Raw genomic sequence first — 24,057 nt, 5'->3', positions numbered from 1 at the left:
CACCAGTTGTAGATACACCTACGTAAAAACACATCTCAGACACATCAAGTATCTTTCTGTGAAATTTCCAAATTCCAAAAATCGGCCCAGCAGTTTTGAGTCCCTAGGGAACTTTCTCTCTTTTACACAAACAAAGTTCATTTTATATAATAGATAGATACAATGGACACTGCACATTACTATGATTATCCAAAGGTATCTTCGGCGAGCATTGAGTAAAATATATATGTTCTTGCACAATTTTTTTTTTTACATGGAGGTCACTGCTTATCAAGGTCAAGAGGCCACTCGGGGATAAGGGTTATTGCATGTACAGTAATCAATGGGATAGTATTGTAGTAATCGTTAGTATTGGAGATTTGATAAAGTGTCTTACTTAAGACTTACTTCAAAAGAGTCACTGAACTGTCAGCTAGGCTTCAGCCACTGTCCTATCGACGAAATGTTACATCCCTCTGTAATTCTTGATACTCTTGTTATTCCTCCTACAACATTTAATTACAGTGATATATATATATATATATATATATATATATATATATATATATATACACTAGCAAAAGTACCCGTCGTTGACTGGGTTCAAAAACAGCCTACAGAAAATGGACTCTGATTTATGAAAGTATGATAGGTTATGAAAAGGAAGGGTTGTAAAGAGATAGCTTCGAATTTGGGGGTATCAAAACCAAAGCAAAATATGATGAAAGTAAAAATAAAATAGATAAACCCCATAATTTATTATACTATACCTGTTCACACTGAAACACTTATCACAATATTCTGTTGAGCTATATTAAAAAACCTTGTTAAACTTTGTGACATATTTCCATTTTATGGAGGTCAGGCGTGAACGAACACCCCATAATTTTATTATACCATATTTCTTTAAACTGAAACATAATTATCAAAGTATACTTACGCAGATAGATATGAAAAGTCTTTATTAAAGTTTTTGCCTATTTCCACTCTATGGAGGCCAGGCACAAACACAGACCCCACAATTTTATTATATCATCCATATTTAAGTTAAAACATACTTATCAAAGTATTGTTATGTACATCTATATCAAAAACACTTGTAAACGTTTTTTAATTTTTTATTTCCATACTTTGTGGACCAGGCGCATATGCAGACCCCACAATTTTAATGAATCATCATTATACCAAATCAAACATACCCATTCCTGTGTCTCGACACATCTTCTCTCATTATATGTGATCAGTTTTCTATAATAGTCAACCATAGAGGAGCCTATTCATGACCAGACACAGACACACAGACGTTCAGCTTTATATTATAGATATATATCTTACAATAAGATATAATATTTCTATTTGAGTACCATGTCGAACTATAAATTCTTGTAAATTATAATTTACTGTCTATAATTGTGTTCTTTTATGACAAGCCTTAATGAATCTTGCTTTCCTGACTACTGGAAAACTGCTTCTTTGGTATCAGTTTTCAAGAATTCTGGCAAAAGAACTGACTCATTAAATTATCGCTCCTATAGCCTCCTCCCTCCCTTCCCCAAAATATTTAAGTCCATAATTAATCAAGCTCTAGTCCACCACCTTACAGTTGCTAAACTTCTGTCCGATCAACAATATCGATTTAGACAAGCCCATTTTACTGCAGATATTATATTTACCGTACACTGGACCAAACAGGCGAAGGTAAGACAGTAGCTCTAGATATATCTAAGGCTTTTGACAGGGTATAGCACGAGGGTCTTCTTAAGAAAATCAGATCATATGGTATTACTGGACAAAATAACTTAAGTAAGAGAAGAATTCAGATTGTCCTCGATGGTCATACATCAAAACAATATGATATAAATACAGGTGTACCTCCGGGGTCAATATTTGGACTGTTATTATTCCTGATATTCATAAATGACCTCTCTGATGAAATTGTCTCGGAGATGGACATATTTGCTGACACCACATTCTATAGCAGACATGAGGGGAAAACGAAGGAACACATATCTAAGGCAATGGCAGAAACACTAGAGGAAGACCTCCAGTCTGTAGTGGAATGAGGACAAAAATGGATGGTAACATTCAATGCTGCCAAGACAAAACTCATTTCCTTTAATAATTACAAGAAACCTTCTCAATCACCAATAGTTATGGCTAATGACCTGAAAGTATTTCTTTCAAATTCCTTGGCTTAATGTTCAAGGGTATATGAATTGAAACAGATACATCAAGGCCATTGCCGTGGCTGCTGCGATGAAGGTGGGCTCTCTCTGTCGTGCTAGGAAGTTACTTATGTCTGAAAGTATCCTGTACCTCTACAAGGCCATCATTTGCCCATATATGGAGTATTGTTGTCACATTTGGGCTGGTGCATCTGCTGCTAGTCTCTCACTTCTGGAGAGGGTTCAAAAGAGAGTCCTCGAACTGTCAGCTAGGCTTCAGCCACAGTCCTATCGATGAAATGCTACATCCCTCTGCCTGTTTTACAAGTACTTTAATAGTATATGGCAGAAAAGAAAGTAAAAAAAGTGACGTGATAGCTGTTGTGCCCATCTCCAAACCAGAAGTGACGTAAGTTTAAATTAGGACTAGACAATCGAAAAGAGGCAATGATTTTCGAAAATATTGTCAAAAAAAGCAACCCTCCTTGTAGAAAAATGCCCAGTTGAGGGTGAAGGAATTAAAGCTTTTGGCCAATTTTTCAATATTTGTTGTCCGAAGGGTTGAGTTTCAAAATGATACCAATCTTGTGAAAATCTGTCGCCTCTGTTAAAAGTTTTAGGCAGACATACAAACATACATTTAAACAGACAGGTGAGTTTTATATTATAGACTAGCAGGGGTACCCGGCGTTGCTCGGGTGTTTGTAGGAGTGTGTGCTGTTAAATAAAAAAGAAACCGGGAGGGGAGGGGGGGGTAGGATCAAACCCGAAGCCCTGAGGCGAAGTTTGAAAATAAAATCGACCAGCCAGAATGAGTTACTGAAAGATGTTTGAATTTTTTTAAGTAAGAACCAAATTGACAGGTGCGCACCCAGAAGTCGTCGAGCGTTACGATGACAATGACAGAAGCTATTCAGCAAATGAGGTCAATGATCAGGTTTGTTTGTTATAAGCGAAGTAAAAAAAGAAAACAACGTTAAAACTTAAGTGGGGCGGGTGTAATCAAAACATTGAAAAAAACACAAATAGAACTAACGTAAGGCAAACAAACGAAAAAAACAGAAAAATGAACACGTGAAAAATGGCTTAAATAAGCCTGTTTCAATATTAAAATTTAAAAAATCGGTGGGTACCCGTGTATTTTTGGGTGTGTGGTCGGGGTTGAATAAGCGAAGTAAAAAAAAAAAAACAGAAAAACGATCGTTACGTGAAAAATGGCTTAAATAACACTGGTTCAATATTTAAATTTAAAAAATCGAAAAAAAAAAGAAGACATCTCACACCACGATTTGAACTCAAAACGTTTAGATAATGAACCAACGCGCTAATCAACTGAGCTAACGCGACATACATGAAATTTAGCCAGTTTTTCAACTATTTAAAGTAAATCAGGTCATGACGTCATCTGACGCATGCGTAGAATCGCTCGTTGTCACGAGAAGACAGTTTTTTTTAACCCCCCCTGTCGAAAACTGTCAATTTCGGGGTGAGAAAATGAACGTTTTTGGCCAATTTTTCAATATTTTTCGAGTGAAGGATGGGGCTTCAATGATACCAAGTTTGTGAACTTTTGTCGTGTCTGTCGAAAGTTTTTAGCAGACACACAAACATACATACATACATTTTCGCTTTTATATATATTGACTAGCGGGGGGGGGGTACCCGGCGTTGCCCGGGTGTTTTGAGGTGTGTGTGCTCGGGCGGGGATGGGGGGGTGTTAATCAAAACATAAGAATAAGTGAAGTAAAAAAAAAAACCTAACGTAAGGCAAACGAATAATGTTAAATGGAAAAAACAAAAAAAGAAAACACGAAACAGAAAAACGAACATTAAAAAAATCTGAAAAATAACCCCCCACCAGAAAAAAAACACGTGAAAAATGGCTTAAATAATTCGATATTAAAATTTTTTTAAAAATCGAAAAAAAAAAAGAAGACATCTGATACCAAGATTCGAACCCAAAACCTTTAGACAATGAGGCTGTGCTCTAAGCAACTGAGCTAAGACGACGTCGACAAAATTGTGTTGCTTTTTCAAATATTTAAACTAAATCATGTTCCGACGTCATATGATGCATGCATAGAAGCGAACATGTCATGAGAGGACGATTTTTGCTGACCCCTCCCTGTAGAAAACTGATGATTTTAGGGTGAAGAAATAAATGTTTTTGGCCAATTTTTCGATATTTGTTGGGTGAAGGTTGGAGCTTTAAAAGGATACTAATCTGGCAAAAATCTGTGACCCGTATCGAAAGTTTTTGCGAGATATACAAACACACATGCATACATACATACATACACACACACACACACATTTTCGCTTTTATATATATATATAGATGTTATAAAAAATGTCTGATAGGTTTGAAGGTAAAATTAGTTAATATTTAAAAAATGCCAGAAAAAAAAACAAAAAACACAAACGTTTTTCTGAAATAGTTACAGGTGTTTTTATTTTTAGGAGTCACCATTAATCAAAGCCCAAAGGCCACTCGAGTTAATGAGTGTCAATTCGTCATTGAGACAACAGTGTAGTGATCGTTAGTGGTGGAAAGTAGATAGAATTGGATTAATTAAGGAGAGCTCAAGAACTTGTTTACATGAGACTTTAAGACAGCCACGTTGTAGTATGCTGGAAAGCAACCCAGCGGAACAGTTCTGCAAGTGGGCAGTTCCAGGAAAGAAGCTTATTTCATAGAATTTGCATTTAGATTTAGAGAATGGAGGAAATTTTTGATAATGGTTGGAGTTAGACAAGTGTTTTTTTTAGGAAAGTTTGGCAGGAGGGGGGCATAGATTGAAGCTCAGATGAGCACTAGTAAAGTTCACCTGAAGTTCACTTAGATTAAAAGGCAAAAATCAAATATTGTGGTTAATTTAAAACCAAGGTAAACATTAATTTTCTTAAGTGTCTTTGCTGTACCAAAGAGCCACTGTCCTCTTTTTGTTTAGCATTTCAATCAATCAATAACTTAAACTCATTTGTTTAACCCCAAGAAAAAAACCTTGATAATATCTAATATACGTAGATATGTCTGTTCAAATATTTATATGTATAAATAGCTATTCGTTTACAATGCAAGAGACAAAGAAAGTAATTCAGTATACAAAGGACATTCCAAAAGTAATGACTCTTTTTTTTTATTTTGCCTGAATGTAATTCATTGGATTATCCAGAGGATTGCAAATTGCATTGTTATGATGACTGAATTTATGCATTCATGACCTGAAAGTTTCAACTCACTGTTGAAAATATTTACATTAAAATAGCAACTCCCATCATGGACATACGTCAGAAGCAGACATGCATCATTGAATTCCTGGCAAAATTGCATTGAGAATGATAGTGACTATGCAGAAAAATAAATTCTAGAGCACAAAAGGTCACTCGTTTTAATGGTACAACTTTCGTCTTTGTAGCTCTTCAACTTTTTGAGTTAAAAAAAAAAAATAGGAGTCTTTACTTTTGAAACGACTCTTGTATGACAAAGTGTGCACTGGATGCCCATGCACAGCCATCGTTCATCATCGGCAAAATGGTGATGACTATGTAGAAAAATAAATTCTAGAACACAAACGGTTGCTCATATTAATAGTACCACTTGCGTTCTTCATAACTTTTTGAGTTAAACATAAATAAATAAATATTTTGGAACGACCCTCATCAAAGAAGGAAAAGAACAACACCTGCTCCCTTAAGTCCAGCTTTCCCTCACCATGGTAGGGACATCGGCACCATGTGAATGTCAGAGGCTTACAAGACCCTGGTGAAAATCACAAAGGAATTAACGAAGATCTTCCTTTTCTTTTATTCCATGGTGCTTGTTAACATACAGTCAACAGATTGATTTTTAGTCGCGTGCAAGCGACTCTATAAGTCACTCCATTGGTCGGTCTGTCCGTAACACTTTTGTGGTTGGCCTTTTTGGTTAAGATCAAAGGTCTGTAGTTAATAGATGCTGTTCTTTCATTTTCACAAAATAAATTATATATGAAGATCAAAGTCTGTTCCGACAGATGCTGCAAGCTATGACTAGCTATGACTAGCAAAGACCAGATGTGGGGGCAACCCCACATGCCTGACCATTAACCAGCTCCCATTTCCCACCTCTCGGGAGCTGGTCCCCTTTTTCCCTTCCCCCTCCCTTCACTCCTCACATTAAAAATCGGCCTTGTGCCTAATTTGCTTGGTGGGGGAGCAAATAAATACCATCTGTTCCAACAGATGCTGCAAGCTATGACTAGCAAAGACCAGCTATGACTAGCAAAGACCATATGTGGGGGTAACCCCACATATCTGACCTTGGTCACTGACGGGGCAACCCTTCATACCAACAGTTTCTAATCCAGCTCCCACTTCCCACCTCTCGGGAGCTGGATCCCCCTTTCCCTCCCCCTATCTCCACATTAAAAAACGGCCTCCTGCCTAATTTGCTCAGTGGGGAAGCAAATAAATATCCAAATAAATTATATATGAAGATCAAAGTGTAGTATCTGTTCCGGCAGATACTGCAAGCAAAGACCATATGTGGGGGCGACCCCACATATAAGACCTTGGTCAATGTAGGGGCCACCCTTCATACCAATTGTCACTATCCAGCTCCCCTACTCCCCGGGGAGTTGGTCCCCATTTTCCCTTCACTCCTCACATTAAAAATCGGCCTTGTGCCTTATTTGCTCAGTGGGGGAGCAAATAAATACCATCTGTTCCGGCAGATGCTGCAAAGCTATGACTAGCAAAGACCATATGTGGGGGTAACCCCACATATCTGACCTTGGTCACTGTAGGGGCAACCCTTCATACCAACAGTTGCTATCCAGTTCCCATTTCCCACCTCTCGGGAGCTGGTCCCCCCCTTTCCCTCCCCCCTCCCCCTATCTCCACATTAAAAACGGCCTTGTGCTAATTTGCTCAATGGGGAAGCAAATAAATCCAATCAAAGTGTAGTATTTATTCTCTGATACATACACAGCACTAGGTAGTGCTGTTCTGGCGACACATTCTCGTGCCCAGAACACCTGACAAGCTTGTTGGGTAGCGTTCTGTCCGCACCCCCACTTGGTCTGTCTTTCTCTGCTCTCCCCCCTCACGGGGGGGATCCGAGCTGATAATTTATGACCTTTCCGCGAGGGAGGGTCGGAAACACTTTCTCTCTTCCCTCCACTAACTTCCCACTCCCTCTCTCAGTTCTATCTCCCCTCTTGCCGCCTTTGGCGCCACTTCTTTTTGGCGCCAAAGTCGGCTCCCCACTTTGGACGCCGACTCCACGTCACTCATTTTGGTGAATTTTAATACAGGGAAGAGAGAGCTTTTGTTAAAAATGGACACCCCCAGCCCGGGGACCACCAATACAGATACCCCCAGCCAGGGGGCTACCACAAGAAAAACTGCTCCCCAAGAGGACGACTCCCCAACAGGGGGAGCCAAAAGCAACGGGGCATACCGCCCGGACACTAAACCGAAGGACGACCCCCAGAAGGGAGAAAACTCACCAGTAGCTCCCCAAGAGGACGAATCCCCACAAAGGGGAGAAAAAACAATGTTGGACGGGGCATCCCGCTCTGACAACAAAAATCAAGAGGCAGTAGCTCCAAAGGACGATAAGGGAAGCATAGAGCAAGGAGAGTCGGTCTCAAAGGAAAGCGGAAAGGGAAATGCCCCTCAAAATAGCAACCCTTCCGCAAAGGAACAGCAAAAACAGTCCAACCTCACCAAAGATCCAACACCAACAAGAGGGTCGGCATGGGGGAAGACTGTAGAGAAGCAACTGTCCCCTCAAGAGTATAGACTTGTACTTGACCAAGTACAGACAATACATAGAGGGGGCAGAAATTAAACCAGTGCCAGGCGCTTGGGAGGCAATCGAAGACAGAGTCCTCTCCATCATCATCTCGGATATGCCGGAAAACCGCCTCCTAGGGACGAAAAAGGAAGACATGGCGGGGCTCCTACACAAGCTAAACATCCCGGTACTATACCTGTACCAGAGGAGCTACGCCATGTGGGACATCCTCCTATCCACCAAGGAAGATGAGGAGACTCACCCTACAGGAAATTAAGTATGGGAGAATAAAACTAAAGCCTGAATACCAGGGCAGGACAAGGACCCGGGTGCAGGTATTACATGTACCTCTGCAAATATCAGCAGAAATCCTGGGATCCTTCTTCACACAGTTCGGCGAGGTGGAAAAAATAACCCCAGTGCGGTCGAAAACCGGCATGCACTTGGGCAGCTACACTGTGGCCATGAGGCTAAAGAAAGAAGGCTTCCAGGCGATACCAGCACAGCTGACATTTAAGGAGGCAACTATGACGGTGGTGGTGGAGGGGCGTCGTCCGCACTGCTGGTTCTGCCAAAAGCAGGGTCACATGGCCAAGAGCTGCCCTCAAAGGTCAACTCCTACTCGAGTGACACTAAAGGCGGTCCCAATCTCTGAGACAGCACCAGTGTCCAAACAGGCTGTCACAACTCCTGCAACCGGAGCACCAACCCCAGCACCGAGGAAACTCAAAACCACACAGGAGGCCAAGGGGGAGGAATGGATCACGGTAATGAGGCGGAAACGAAAGCCCACAATCCCATCTGCCACCATCCCACCACCAACCCAACAACCGAGGCAGCAACAACAACAGCAACCTCCACAACAGCCGCAGCAACAGCCACGGCAGCAGACACAGTAGCAGCAGCCAAACCAGCCGTTGAACCAGCCGCAGCAACAACATCAGCTGCCGCGGCCAATTCCACAACCAACGCCACGAAAACAGCGGCAACAACAAAAACAGCAGCAGCCAAAGCAGCAGCAGCAACAGCCAGAACAGGAGCAGCAGCAACAAAAACGGCTGCAGCAACCAGAACAGCAACAGCATCAACCAGAGAAACAGCAATTAGAGGAGAAGCAACAACCAACGGTCCCCACACCAATTGAGATGGGGACCAAGCGAAGAAAACACTGCTCCTCTGAGGATGAATCTGCTTGCGAGAGGGAGAGGAACTCAACCTCACCACTCCCTGGTTCATTCAAAAGAATAAAAAAGAAAAGCAAAAAAAGGAAAGGGGGAAGAAAAGGCAGCCCCCACTCCCTGTGAGCATACACCACCTCTAACAACAACACAACCCATTTCCACCCCCAAACCACATACTGCACCAACACTAGACACCGCACCAACACCAGACACCGCACCAACACCAGACACCACAAAGACACTCGTCCCCACACCAATGCAAATTGAGCCGCCATCCCAGAAAGAAAAGAATGAACCCGGGAGGGGGAGAGACCCTTCAGATTCTCCCACTTACGGACTCACTCCAACAGGGACCCTCGCCCTTGAAACGAGGGAGGAACTTTGTTTTGTAGACCCCCTGTCTGTTGCAATGGACTTACCACACCGGCAGAGAAAAAATTTAAAATCTCTGCTGGACTGCCAACAGGTAGGGGGAAAAGACGTTAATGTCCCCTCTAATTTCCCAGACGCCCCACGGCTAACAACTTTCGTCAGGCTTCCTGAGGCCTGCAAAACCAACGTGTGGACAATGCTGGAGGCCGCGAAAGGGGCTGGTCCGGGAATTGAACTGATTAGGAAAAATGACCCTTCCCTTGAGGAACTCGCAAAACAATGCAAGGGAAGGGTCCCAGTGTTGGTCCATCCGTCACTCTATAGGGCCCTTAAATTGACTTACCCTTTGGATGTCGGCGGCATTGTGAGAGAAGGTCAAGACATGAAAAACCTGACCACCTTGAGCATTGCACACAACGTCGGTGTCCTTTCCCCAGCTGACTTCAGAGCGGAGTGTAACACACCTTAAGGTAGGTACCATGGCTTTGAATTTGGCTAGTCTGAATGCGAGGGGCTTGAGATCATCGGGCCGGGCGGCTCGCCTCCGGCACGACCTCTTGTCCCTGGAAGTGGATGTGGCTGCGATTCAGGAGACGCATTTCGTTTCTTCTGTGGACTGTCAGGTGCTGGCCCAAGACTTTGAGGTTTTCTCAGCATATGGCAGCCCGCGGGGGAAGGGAGTCTCCTTGCTAGTTAAACGTACGCTTTCCGCGACAGTCGACGTTGTCCATAGGGATGCGGAGGGCAGGCTGGTCGTGGCAGATGTTGCCGTAAAAGATTCTGTGTTTCGGGTGATAGCGGTTCATGCGCCCAGCACCGCTCGTGAGAGGGTCTCATTCTTCAGTCAGTTTGACGCGTTTGTAGATTGTCGGAAGCGGGTAGTGCTAATGGGGGATTGGAATGCCATCTTAGACTCCGACATAAATAAGGTAGGAGGCGGAGCTAGAGGGTCGGAGAGGTGCGAGTCCAGCCTGGCTGATCTGATGGCTAGATGCGGACTGGTCGACAGGTTTCGGGTCGAGCATCCAGGGCGGGAAATGTGGACGTGGACCAATAGCGTTTCCTCCTATCCAAATACCTATTTGGACAGGATGTTAGTTAGGAGAGGCTAAGTAGACTTCCTATCCTGTCCCACGTTCACTTGGCTAGGCCAGACGGACCATAAATTAGTTATGGCCCGGCTGAAGCTAGGAAATAGGCCTAAGTTAGCGGGGTACTGGAAGTTAAACACCTCCCTTCTGGAGATACAAGACTTCCGAGATCAGTTAAGAGAATTGATTAAAAAGGCACTAGTGGGGGCGGTTACTGGGAGTAAGTGGTGGTTAGGTCTCAAAGCCAAGATCAGAAGCTTCTCCGTCAAGTATGCCCAGCACCTCGCTAAGGCCAAGACAAAGAAGCAGCTAGAGCAGAAACTAGCCCAGGCTACGGGGGAGGGTGATAGGGTTAGTCAGGAACTAGCTAAGCAGGACTTTCTACGCGAGACTAGCGAGCATTACGAAGGCCAAGTAGTTAGAGCTAGGCTTAGAAAGATAGGCAACGAAGCAGTCAATTCTGATGCAGACGTGCGCTGTGAGGTTTCTAGGCGTGGCTCGGCCAAATACATTGCGAAAGTCAGACATCCGGATGGACACACCCTGGAATCGACTCGGGAGATCTGCGAGGGGTTTCGAGAACATTTCGGGTGACGGAGCGGGAGGTCTTTACTGCGCTGAAGCAGGTCAGCTGTGACAAATCGCCAGGACTTGATGGTCTGCCATACAAACTTTACTTGAGGCTGTCGCCCATGTTTCTGCCTCTTCTGACGGATATGTTCAACCATTGGTTTGCTCAGGGATCCATCCCAGAGCAGGTAACCAAGGGAGTGATCACAATCCTGAAGAAAGGTGACGGGCATGGAGGGGAAGAGTTAGACGACTACAGGCCCATAACTCTGCTAAACACAGAGTTGAAGATTTTGGCCAAGGTCCTGTCGAATCGGCTGCAAGTTGTTATCGACGAGTTGGTTGAACCGGAACAGAACTACGCTGTGAAGGGGAGATCGATTCAGAACAACTTGCACCTGATCCGCACGATCCTAGAGGGGGGAATAGATGACGACACGGAAGCCGCGCTGATCAACTTAGATCAGTCCAAAGCTTTCGATAGGGTCGACCATCGTTTCCTGGCATCTGTCTTAGAGACCGCCGGTTTTAAACCGGACTTTTGCAAGTGGATCTCCGTAATGTATCGACAGCCCATGGCTGTCGTGCAAGTCAACGGAAAGCGCTCGAAACCCTTTGTTATCTCTCGGTCGGTTCATCAGGGTTGTCCGCTGTCGCCTCTGCTTTATGTCCTAGCTTTGGAGCCTCTGCTCCGCAAGCTGAGACATGGGGAGGCAAATTCGGCCCTGCGCAGAATGGCTCTGCCTGGCGGCTCAGCTGCGAAGGTATCCGCGTTCGCCGATGATGTCACGGTCTTCTTGTCGGGCTTCAAAGACATTGAGGTCGTGTCGGAGGCACTCGCACAGTATGAAAGAATCACGGGGGCCAAGATAAACTGCAGCAAGTCGGTAGGACTGCGGTTGGGCGCCTGGAGTGGCAACACAAACCTCCCAGTGCCCTTCAGCTGGACAGATGGCCCGGTCCGGATCCTCGGCGTGTGGTTCGGACCGGGTCTCCAGCTTGACAAGAATTGGTTGGAGGTACGGTCAAAGGTGGAGGCTGCAGTCAATTCTTGGCTTCCTAGGAAACTTTCCGTAAAGGGTAGAGCTGAGGCGTGCGCCACTTACGTCTTTCCTCTCATCCTTTACCGACTGGCCGTACTTCCCCTGCCTGCACAACACCTAAAAGCTCTTGTCGAACTCTTGTCCTCGCTCCTCTGGGACAGAGGAAGACACTGGGTGAGCAGACAGGTCTGTATTCAACGTCCGTGTGAGGGAGGCTTGGGAATGCCGGACTTGAAGTGTCATCAAGATGCTGAGAGGCTGGCCTTCCTGAGCCACTATATGCAAGATGACCAACCGTGGCACCCCATGGTTACTGCCGCCTTCCACGACCTCGTTCTCGACCCTTCCATCGCGAGCCGTCGCAGGCCGCAGGGAGAATCTGCCTACATGAAAGAGTGCCGAGCCGCGCTAAAACGACTACCAAGGTCCAGCGACCTTGTGACTGCTACCCGTAGGGAACTCCACAGGGATCTAGTGAAGGGGGCCGCTATGCGCGCGTTTGGGTGGCAACAGAGTGAGATCCGCTCCGCGTGGAGCTGGATGCCAGGTTCGAGTCATCTGAACAATTCGGAGTTCTCTCTGACCTGGCGATTGGCCCGAAATGCACTTCCACTCAACAACATACAATGCAGTTCCGGGTTTTTGGAGTCGCCTAATTGTCCCCGTTGTGGGACAACGGCCGTAGAAACGACTGATCATGCTTTCTTTGATTGCCGCGAACTCCGCCATTACTGGTCGTATGTCAGCGAGGTGATGGCTCGCATCGATCCTGAGCATCCTCGCGCAGTTACCGTGTCCAACGTGAGGCCGCCGTGGGACCGGGAAAGACAAATGGTCTACGTTACGATCCTGGCCGTGGAGAATGGTGATTTGGACGTCGCGTTTGCAAGGTTGCCGGGGGATGTTGTCTTTTTCTGATCAAGATCTGATTGCTTTCTTTAAACACCAACTACGGGTGAAGATCAGATGTGATAGAAGAAGGCTGCATCGTGCGGCATTTGACAGAAGATGGGTACATGTGGCAAGTCTGTGTGTACGAAGAGGAGCCAAATTTGAATACGTGTTCCCCGACTAGGTGTGGAACGTGCAGTTCTGTAAAGTAAAATTAAACAAGTAGCCTCTCAGCTAGCTGAGTGTGTGTTCCATCCCTCCCCGATTAGGAAGCCTCCAAGATCCCCATCCCCTCTTACCTGCAATTTTTGTTTTAACCCCTTCCTCTAAATTTTACCCATCTTGGAGAGAAAGAAATGCAAACTAATCCCCATCCCTTACCCACAAAATTTTCTTTTCTCCATTCACCCCCATCTAGAGGGTATCCCCACCTAGAGACTGACCCGCAGAAGCGAGGTTCCTTTTACAAACCTAGTGGAACGGGCAGTCTATCAACTAGATGGGGTTGGGAGGGTCCTACTAATCACCTTTTGTTTTTTCTTCCCCCGCCCTCGACACAAATGAATTATTGTACCATTTTATTGTTATCTTTTTTGTTTTTACACGTCAATAAAAAATGTTTTAAAAATTGGGAGTTAAGTAGGACGTCCCCAATATGAAAGGGTGAATGCGGTATTATGGTGAAAGAAGATACTAGCTGGGAGAAACTTTTGACTTTGTTTAGTTCTGGAGTGACAAGGATGACAAACGACCCCCACAATCCCCCTTTTGAGTTGGCCATGTGCCTAAGTTTTTTGTTCATCGTTGATTTTGACTATATTTTTAACATGAATAAAAGATTTAATATCTCATAGTGTAGTATCTGTTCTCCCAGTTACTCATTTTATATTTTTTTCAAAAGGTCCGCCACTTGACCCACCAGTCAAGTTTAAGGCTTTCACTTTTGTGACTTTACTAACCTTTGTTAGTGGGACCGACCCCCTCTTTGGGGAGTCTGGACCCTTTTGCTCCCCCAGGACCGACGCCATTGTGTGGTAGTCTGGACCTGAAAACCGATCCCTTCTTTGGGAGTTTGCTGTTCTCGGGACCGACAACACTTTTTGGCAGACGCGACCTGGTCGGGTTAGCTTTAGTTTGTTGGGTACTTCGTTTCCTCCGCTCCTCTGAGACCCCGGGGCTTGATAGTCTACCCTACGAATTCTACTTGAGGCTGTCGCCCATGTTGGTCCCCATTCTGAAGGATATGTTCAACCATTGGTTTGTTCAGGGCTCCATCCCTGGGCAGGTGACCAAGGGAGTGATCACATTGCTGAGGAAAGGTCAACGGCATGGTGCGGAGGAAGACTTAGACGATTTCAGGCCCTTGACTCTGCTAAACACAGAGTTAAAGACTTTGGCCAAGGTTCTGGCAAATCGGTTGCAGGTTGTCATCACTGACTTGATCAAACCAGACCAGAGCTATGCTGTGAAGGGGAGATCGATTCAGGACAATATTCATCTGATACCCACGATCATAGAGGGGACAGAAGACGACGCCGAGGCCCGCGCTGATCAGTTTGGATCAGTCCAAGGCTTTCGATAGAGTGGACCATCTGTTCCTGAGATCTGTGCTGGAGGCCGCCGGATTTAATCCGGATTTCCGCAAGTGGATCTCTGTACTGTATGACAGGCCAATGGTAGCGGTGCAGATCAACGGTAAGTTGTCGGAGTCTTTTGCCGTCTCCCAGTCGGTGCGACAGGGTTGTCCGCTGTCACCTCTCTTGTACGTCTTGGCATTGGAACTCCTCCTTCGCAAATTAAGGGACGAGACGACTACACCAGTCCTCCATGGAGGCACACGAGCCAGGGTTTCCGCGTTCGCCGATGATGTCACCGTGTTCGTGTCTTGCCCCACGGACATTCAAGCGGTCACCAAGGCGCTCGCTCGATACGAAGAAGTTACGGGGGCCGTCTTCAATCGCAGTAAATCAGTGGGTCTGCGGTTGGGTGCCTGGACCGGAGTAAATTCGCTTACAGGCATCTTCAGTTGGACCGACGGCCCAGTCCGGATTTTTGGTGTGTGGTTCGGACCGGGTTTCCAGCTGAAGAAAAACTAGTCGGAAGTAGAGACCAAGGTTGAATCCTCTGTCAAGACTTGGGTTCAAAGGAAATTGTCCTTGAAGGGTCGGGCGGAGGCGTGTGCTACATACGTCTTTCCGCTCATCCTTTACCGTCTGTCTGTACTTCCCCTCCCTGCAAAACGATGAACGAGCTTACAGGAGCACCTCGACACACTCTTGTGGAACGAGGGTAAGCATTATGTTTTCAGAGAAGTCTGTGTTCGAAATCCGAGCGAGGGAGGCTTGGGACTGCTCGATCTCCTGTGTCACAAGCACGCAGAGAGGTTGGCCTTCCTGAGCCGTTCATAGATGTTCCATGGGTCACTGTGGTTGGAAGCTCGTTTTCCAATCTCACACCCGACCCCTCGGTCTTCGCCGAGCTTCGACCGAGGGGGGAACAAACATTTTACGCCAAATGCTGGTCCGCACTTAGAGCGTTGCTGGGAACCAGTGTCCTTGAACAGTCTAGAAACAGGCTTTATCAGAAGCTAGTGGGGTGTAGCATAAAGGAACCGCTTGTGAAACGGACGGGGATGTCGCTAGAGGAGGTCCGCTCCCAGTGGAGTTGGCCGCCGGGTCGGGACTTTCTTACAAACTCGGAATTTTCCCTTACCTGGTGACTTGTCCGGAACACACTGCCCCTTCTTGAAGAACTCAACCTGTACAATGAAGAAACCCGGGTCTACTGCCTGCGCTGCGACGAAGACATGAGGGAAACAGCCGGTCATGCCTTTTTCCGCTGCAGCAGGCTCAAGACCCTCCTAAGGTACGTCAAAAAGGTAACGGCTCGCATCGATGCCAAGCGCTGGCTTGAACTCGACGAGTCATATTTTGTGGAGAACATTGATCCGCCGCTGCCTAGAAAGAAAAGAATGTTTTTTCTAGCGATAATATCAGTAGCGAGGATGGTCATATGGATCACACGCCTCAAGCGAGTCCGTGAAGGGATATCTGTTCCGGATTGCGATCTGATCGTCTACTTTAAACATCTGCTTAAAGTAAAGATCAGATGCGATTGGAAGAGGTTGCCTAGAGTGGCCTTTGACAAGAGGTGGGTACATGACGCTAGCTTGTACATCCAACAAGGCACCAAGTTTGAATTCATGTTACCACCATAAGCATGGCATACGCGGTACTGGGTCCTACGGAGCCCATCCCACTAGGTTAGAGAAATAAAAAGTAAAGAGACTCCTGACTGGTGGTACAAATGAGATCCTGTCCCCCAATTGTTTGTTTTTTGGCACTAGAGAACCTTTCGAAGCTACCCTACAACTACCCCCCCCCTCCCCCATCTTTTTGTTTTATCACCCCCTGGTCAACCCCTACTCGAAGGTCTTCCCCTTTTTTGTTTTTGACAATTATTTATTTTTCCTTCCTACACCTGATAAGAATTCTTCCCCATCTCCACTAGGGATCTTCCCGCTTCTTTTCGGTGCCCCGGAAAACTACTCCCCAACACGAACTGTTTCTCTTCCAAATTCAAGAACTTTTTATTTTCCAATGAATTGAAATTTTTTCACACGCACACATTTAAAAAAAAAAAAAAAAAAAAAAAAAGAATTTACACTCACACAGAGAAATTGTAAATATATTCTTTTTTGCAAAAAACACTGGGGTTTTCATTAGCTAGTTTAGAGTCCACTGAGTGAATGAGGTATTTTGGTAAATGTTGCCAGTCAAAAGTAAAGTCGCCAAAGACTCCATTTTCACTGTAGTAACAAAGACCCTGCAACACTCCCCCACCCAGATCTTAAAGGGCCTTGTGCCTAAGTTTGTTTACAAATGTTAATTTTTTGCTTTTTATTTTTTGAATTTGTCATTATTTATTTGTAAAATTTTTTCATTATGGAAATAAACTATATAAACAAGATCAACGTGTAGTATCTGTTCCCCATTTACCCTTTACTCCTCACATTAAAAATAGGCCTTGTGCCTAATTTGCTTGGTGAGGGAGCAAATAAATACCGACCCCACATATAAGACCTTGGTCAATGTAGGGGCAACCCTTCATACCAATTGTCACTATCCAGCTCCCCTACTCCCCGGGGAGTTGTCTCCATTTCCCCTTCACTCTTCACATTAAAAATCGGCTTTGTGCCTAATTTGCTCGGTGGGGAAGCAAATAAATACCCTGTTCTTACTACATGCTGTAGTTATGTTTGTAACTTTGTGATATAAAGTGGGGGATCACTTTTCTGTATTAATTTAATGTAAAATGATCACCTACTTTACAACCAGTCAGTCTCAAAGCCATTCAAGTCATTCTCCAGATCATTCGTTGTTTCTGAAGGATTCCAGTTATTTTTTAAGCATTCAAGTCATTCATTTCATTCTTAAGTTCATTAAAGTCATTCTAAATCATTTACTTTTTATTTATTTAAGTCATTTCAGCCCATTTTTCGGTCATTTTAGTTTATCTTTAAGAATTTCATGTCAATCCTTCATTCACGCATTCATTCATTACATGAGAGCACGTGACTAATGGCTATCGGCCTTGTTTTTTTTTTAAATATGTCGTTTTAAGCAAAAATAATATTACATACTTAATTGTCATGCTGAAAATAGTAATATATCCAAAAATTACGAAAAATCATTGAGTAAAAAGTTGTTTACAGTTAAAAGTAATTTTTACGGAAAATTGCATTTTTCTTAGATGTTATAAAGTAGACGGTAGGAGCCTAAACGCAGGGGACATAACCCCGAAAGGAATATTTTAAATTACTTGTCATGGCTGCAATATTTGTTGTCTATAGCGATGGTATTGTTTTTCGCAGATGGGCAGTTTTAGGAAAGAAAGTTTGCGCATGGAAGTTTGGTTTAGTTTTAATTATAGAGAGGAAGAGAAAAGCAAACTATTAACAGTGGTTGTAGCTAGACAAGTTTTTGTTGTAAATGTTTTATGGAGGTGGAGGATTACAGCATGACACCTGCCATGAAAATAATGATCGAGTAGAGAAAGACTAGCCATAGATGTCAATATTTGAAAATACACGTGGCGTGCTTCAATGACGTAAGAATCACAAGACATATTTTAAATTCTAATATCAATGTTTTGAAACAAAAAACTACAAAATATACTTGTATTCTTTGAAGTTCTTCAGACTATTCTTATTTTGAGTTTTCATGTTCATTCTTTCCATTGCTTTTTTTGAAACAACGTATCTTTTTGCATTATTTGAATTGTTTGTATTATCGTTTTCATCTTGGTTGTTTTTCTCCACAACATTGCGGCTGATGTAACCTCTGACCGTCTTTAGGTGCATTCACACTGAATGTTATTGGTGAATGGTGAAAAATAGCACAAACTATTTCTTTTTTCTCTTCTTAATAAGTCCGGGTCCATTCCGTTTTTTTTATATGATGTTTGTATATTTTGAGATAAGGCTTGATAATTATTTTTTTTTTTTATTGTTTGGACTATTGTTCTCATCTTCGGTGTTTTTTGTTTTTCACAACATTTTAGTCGATGTAACCTTCGACCATCTTCAGATGCATTCAATTATCCAATTAATAAAAAAAATAATTATCAAACCTCATCTCAAAAATATACATCCATCATATAAAAAAAAAAAAAAAAAAAAAAAAAATGGAATGGGCCCGGATTTATTTAATAAAAAAAAAAAATTAAAAAAGGTTACATCAGCCAAAACTTATCTCATCTTGGTTGTTACAAAACAACCTAGATGAGAAGAATAGTCCAAACAATCCAAATACCAAAAATAATTTTCAAGCCTCATCTAAAAAATAAACATCTTTTGTTAGAAGTTTTTCCCTTTTCATTGAACAAACAATTTCAACGACCGATATCAAATTGTTATAATAATCAAGATTTATTTTCTAACTCCATGACACATAAATTTATAGATTAAACCGTCAGACCGTCAAATGACAGCCGTTTGTTGTATTTTCATGATTTGATTTTATCCTAATTTATTTGTTCTGTTTATTTCTTTGCCTGGTAGTTTAAGCAGTGCTCGGGAGGATTTCTTAGTTTTATTGTTTTCTTATGCGTGTTAATCTGGTCTAAACTTAAATTCCCTGAGAGGCTTTTATTTTGTTTTGGAAATCACCATGATATTAAATTTGAAAACTTATTCGTATGATTTTGATTCATCAGACTACTGTTCTCATTTTGATTGTCATTTTCACGTTTTGGTAGATGTAACCTCAGACTTTCTTCAGGTGTATCTTGTCAAACTCGGGAATGTTTCTAACGAACTTGGGAATCTGGATGGAATTTCAAATGGCACCCATTATTTACTTAACGGGAGTAGCATGCTCTCGTTCCATCAGCCATGATTGGATAGAAGTAATTCATAATTGTATTTTTCGATCGCCCACACTGAGAACTGAACCTTCAACCTTCAGGAGAACATCACTTTTACAATTGATTTTTTCCAAGTATTCTAACCACTTTCACAGTAGGTAAGTGTTCATAGTTTACGAAAATTTAATAAGTAAAAATTCTGGTATTCTTTGAACACATACTTTTTTAATTACTTAAGATTTTCAAATTTTTTCATTGTTTCGGAAAAGATGAAAATTGTTATTATGAAGAAATTGGTGTTAAATAAAAAGAAACAAAAAAACAAATTTTTACGATGTACGTCATCGAACAAAGATGTCATATTCCAAAAATCACAAATTGATCAAATAGTTTTTTTTTTATTAAGAAAATCAAATTTTACAATTTTAGCAATTAATATTTCACAGCCAATCGACTTGAGTTCTTGATTTGTCAAACATTCTAAATGATCACGGATCCATCTCACTTCTTCATTAAATTTAATTTGTAGAAAAAAAAAAAAAACCTGATCAGTTTACGTAATTTTTGGAATATATTTGGGACGATTAATCTGAATTTGGAAAAAAAAAAAATAAATAAATAAAAAATAAAAACTTTTGAGATATCGCAATTAGAAAAACTGGTTAATTGAAAATCTATGAACCTCTCTCTCACAAGTACATTTTTACGTTTGCACATTTGTACGTTTGCAATATATGCACAGACTGCATTTTTTTTTTTTTTTACACAGTAATCCAAAAATTAACAACTCTATAGATAAATATTCATAGATTTTAAAATAATCAGAAATTGTATCGGAATCATTTCATCATTACCATATATACATAATACGTTAGACAAACTGTCTAGGCCCGAAAGGTTTACTGTTCAGTTAAAATGAAGAAAATATTAAAGATGTACTCATATATTCTGATTTAGTGTGACCTCAAACAGATTATTGCAAAAAAATTACTATTTAATGTTCATTCACTTGCAATCACCAGTGACAAAATCAGTAAGTATAGCATCAGGCAAAAATATTTTCCATTCAAGAATTCAAGGGAAATAACTCTAGAAACAATTTTAAAGTTATTTCTTGAACCCATTTGGGTTGAAAATCATAAAAGAATATTAAAAATAATAAGATGGAGAATCAGGATTGAAAGCAAGATGACAGCGGTTTTTATTCATTTCAGGAAAATGTTGAGTAGCCCTGCTAATCTTTTTTTTTTTTTAACTCTTTTTTCACCATCAAAAAGGCATATTGTCGCTTGGACATATATCTAGATTATCTAAAATTAATAGTTGACATATTGTGTTAAAATCTATACAAGGTCAGCTTAGATGTTCATCGTTCAACATATACACTGCTTTTTTGAGGTGTCTTACTTTCTCCACTGTTCTTCTCTGTAAGTTTTTCTTCTTCCTATAAGGATAGATGGCTTCCCTTTTCCTTTCATATGTGATCAGCCATACCCAACTTTTCAATTTCTTCACGTATTATGGCTTTTCAATGTTTTTCTAAGTTTACTTTTAATGGTCAACACATCTCACCTTTGCATAGTTTACATGAAATCTCGTATGTACAGTTTGTTGTCATGATTTGCTCTGACTAATCACTCGACGGTTTCATCCGTTATTTTGCTTGTGTACTCCAACTTTATGTTCGCATTCAGTTAAACATTCAATCCTACGTGGTTTTATTCATCCGTTTTCACATGTGGTTGTCTGGCACAAGGCTACTGGCTTTGGTGCAGAAGAGTAATTATTTTTAAAAATACAAAAGTGCAATTGACAACATCCGGAAAAAAAAAAAAAAAAATTCATTTATATACAATAACAGAAAATACATTTATTTTCACAACTTAAAAAATTTAGAACTTTAAACAAATATATATATATATATATGTGTGTGTGTGTATATATGCAAGCATATTTCTTTATATACATAAATGTACAAATGTTACGAGAGTAAATAATTTAAAGGAACAGTTTTGCGTGCTTCTTTATAATAACCCCCCCATAAAAAAAAAAAAAAAAAAAAAATGCCGAATGACTTTTTTTTTAAATTTCCATTTTTAGCATATCCACGGATACTTCAATAAGTATAAACTTTCAGTGCATTTTGATCATTTAAAAGTTAAAATTTTACTCCATTATAGTGTTATGGATTTTCTAATCAGGTTGCTTGTATCATAATTAGGGCTGTGACAACAGCATATTCTTTTCATTGTTTTGACTCTCTAGTATATATCCGACACAGTTAATCAACCGAGAACCACATCACTCTATATAAAAGCATATAAGATATCAACGGATACACATTCGAGTCAAAATAATGAAAAGAATATGCTGTTGTCCCAGCCCTAATCATAATCTCTTGCAGGATATTACCATGCATCCATTGCTGATTTAGATCGAGTATATCAACAGGTACTTCAGTTAAGTTATAGACTTGTAAAATTTCAGTTCATTTTAATTTTCTTTGAATTATATTCAAATAAAGCCGAAACTCATAACGTTTTCTTTTATGCAGTAAAATTTTTAATTTAAATAAAACAAAATCTATTTGTTTCTGTATTTTTGAGATAAGGATTGATTATTCGTATTATTTGGATTTTTGGAACTACTCTTCTCATCCTGAGTGTCATTTTTAAGTTTCGGTTGATGTAACCTCAGACCTTCTTCAGGTCCATCTGGTTGAACTCCGGTAGCTTTATGTCAAACTAGAAATAAAATTATGAATTACTCAAAACTTTTACCCAGTCATGATTGATAGGACAAGAACATGCTACCCTTGTGAATTAAATCAAGGGCTTCATTTGAAACTCCATGCATATTCTGTTTGGCAGAAAGAGACCCGAGTTCAACAAGATACACCTGAAAAAGGTAAGAGGTTACATCAACCAAAACGCTGTGAAAATTACACTCAAGATGAGAACAAAAGTCCAAAGAATCCAAAAAAGTGAAAATCTAGCTGCTTGTCATCAAAATGCAAAGTAATTATGACTCTCAGAGTAGCAAGCACAGCACAAATAGAACTAGTTAAAAAAAAATAAGACGTTTTTGAAAAGAATTGTTTTTCTTTTAACCAGACATGTCCATATTTTTATGCTTTATGACAAATTTAAAGGTATACCGTCGCTGTAGAGTTTTCAGATTGTTTTCAAAATTCCTTCTGATTATTTTTTTCACGCACTAAACTGTAAGATGATCAAAAGGAAATAAAAAAAAAAAATTAGTTTTACATCATTAATATCAGTGTCGACCTAAAAATGTCTCCATTAAACTATTAGTTTTTTAAAATTTTTTTTTTGCTTGGCAATTGCATATGATATTAAAATTAAATAACTGGCTCATGAAAATAAAAGGTCTTTAAAATCAGGAAATCGAATTTACATTATTGATTTTTAAGTACAAATCGGTTCCGTCCAAGAATCAACACATCTGACAAGTAGCTCGGCATCGGCTGTTCGATCTTGTTTGATTTTACCATATTGCGCAGGCCGTTAATGACATGTGAACCAACAAATTTGACTTTGCAGTTAAATCCTTGAAACGTATCACTTTCAGGGTAAGTCAACTGAAATAGAAATGAATCATGATTAACGGGTGACAATAAGTTATTGAACCATACTGAAATAACATTTAGAAAGCCATTCTTAATATGAGAGAAGAGGGTGTTTTGTAACTAATCTGTACTTTCATCTAACAAGTTCATAAAAAAAAAGATATCGTAAAACCTTAACTTGAAAATCTTTGAAAATAGCACGGTTCAATAAGCGTATAAGCACCGTTAAAAGAATAAGACTTAACATAGCAATTTTTTTTTTTTTTTTTTACATGGTGGTCACCACTTATCAAGGCCCGGAAGCCACTCAGGGATAAGGGTTATTGCAAGTACAGTACGTTAGTGTGGAGATTTAATGAAGTGTTTACTTAAGGGGGCAGTTCATTAGGAATTTGTTAACATTGGACTTGAAGACATCCAGGTTGTAGTCAGGTGGGAAGCAGGCAGACAGAACAGAGTTCCACAGGCGTACAGTTCTAAGAAAGAAGTTTTGTTCATGGAATCTACGTTTTGATTTAGGCACAGATAAAGAGTGGGGAAAATTTTTCACAGTGGATTCAGCTAGACGGGTGTTTTTCGTGTAAGATTGGCGAGGGGGGAGCAGAGATTGGAGTTCAGACGAGCACCTGCCATGGAAATAACGATAAAACAAGGATGGGCTCGCAACCTCTCTTCTATGGGAGAGAGGTTGCAGGGTAGAGAAAAGGGCATCCCCCAGTAAGCCACGAAGTCTATTTTGTACTCTGTCAAGGCAGGATAGGCTGTTTTTAGCAGCTCCTGCCCAGATATGGCAGCAGTATTCCATCCTTGGAAGCACTTGTTCCGCTCTTGACATAAATACTCCCAAACTAACCTGACAAGCAGCAAAATCCTACCTCTTCACTTCCTAGATGATAATAGTTTCTTTTCTCAGGTTGTTAGACTTTAGAATTCCCTCCCTGTTTACATTACTGTAAGAACGAGTGTATATACATCTAAGGGGGGGGGCAGAAGTGCTATGAGTTTGTCGGAACACATTCCATTCAAAT

At 41.4% G+C, this 24,057-nt stretch overlaps 1 protein-coding gene across 1 annotated transcript in view; it reads right to left on the bottom strand.

Annotated features, from left to right (window-relative positions):
• Positions 1–22,609: 22,609 nt before the first annotated feature.
• Positions 22,610–24,057, bottom strand: part of LOC145258133 (centromere protein N-B-like) — a 34,272-nt gene continuing 32,824 nt past the window's right edge. The window contains exon 9 of the mRNA XM_080115877.1: positions 22,610–23,041. Within this exon, the coding sequence (XP_079972003.1) occupies positions 22,859–23,041 (183 nt within the window). The 3' untranslated portion in view covers positions 22,610–22,858. The remainder of the gene's footprint in view (positions 23,042–24,057) is intronic.

The sequence above is a fragment of the Euprymna scolopes genome, chromosome 33 (genome assembly GCF_053919585.1).
Source record: "Euprymna scolopes isolate OS-2025 chromosome 33, ASM5391958v1, whole genome shotgun sequence".
Lineage (NCBI taxonomy): Eukaryota > Metazoa > Mollusca > Cephalopoda > Sepiida > Sepiolidae > Euprymna > Euprymna scolopes.
This window is presented reverse-complemented; position numbering and strand designations above follow the sequence as displayed.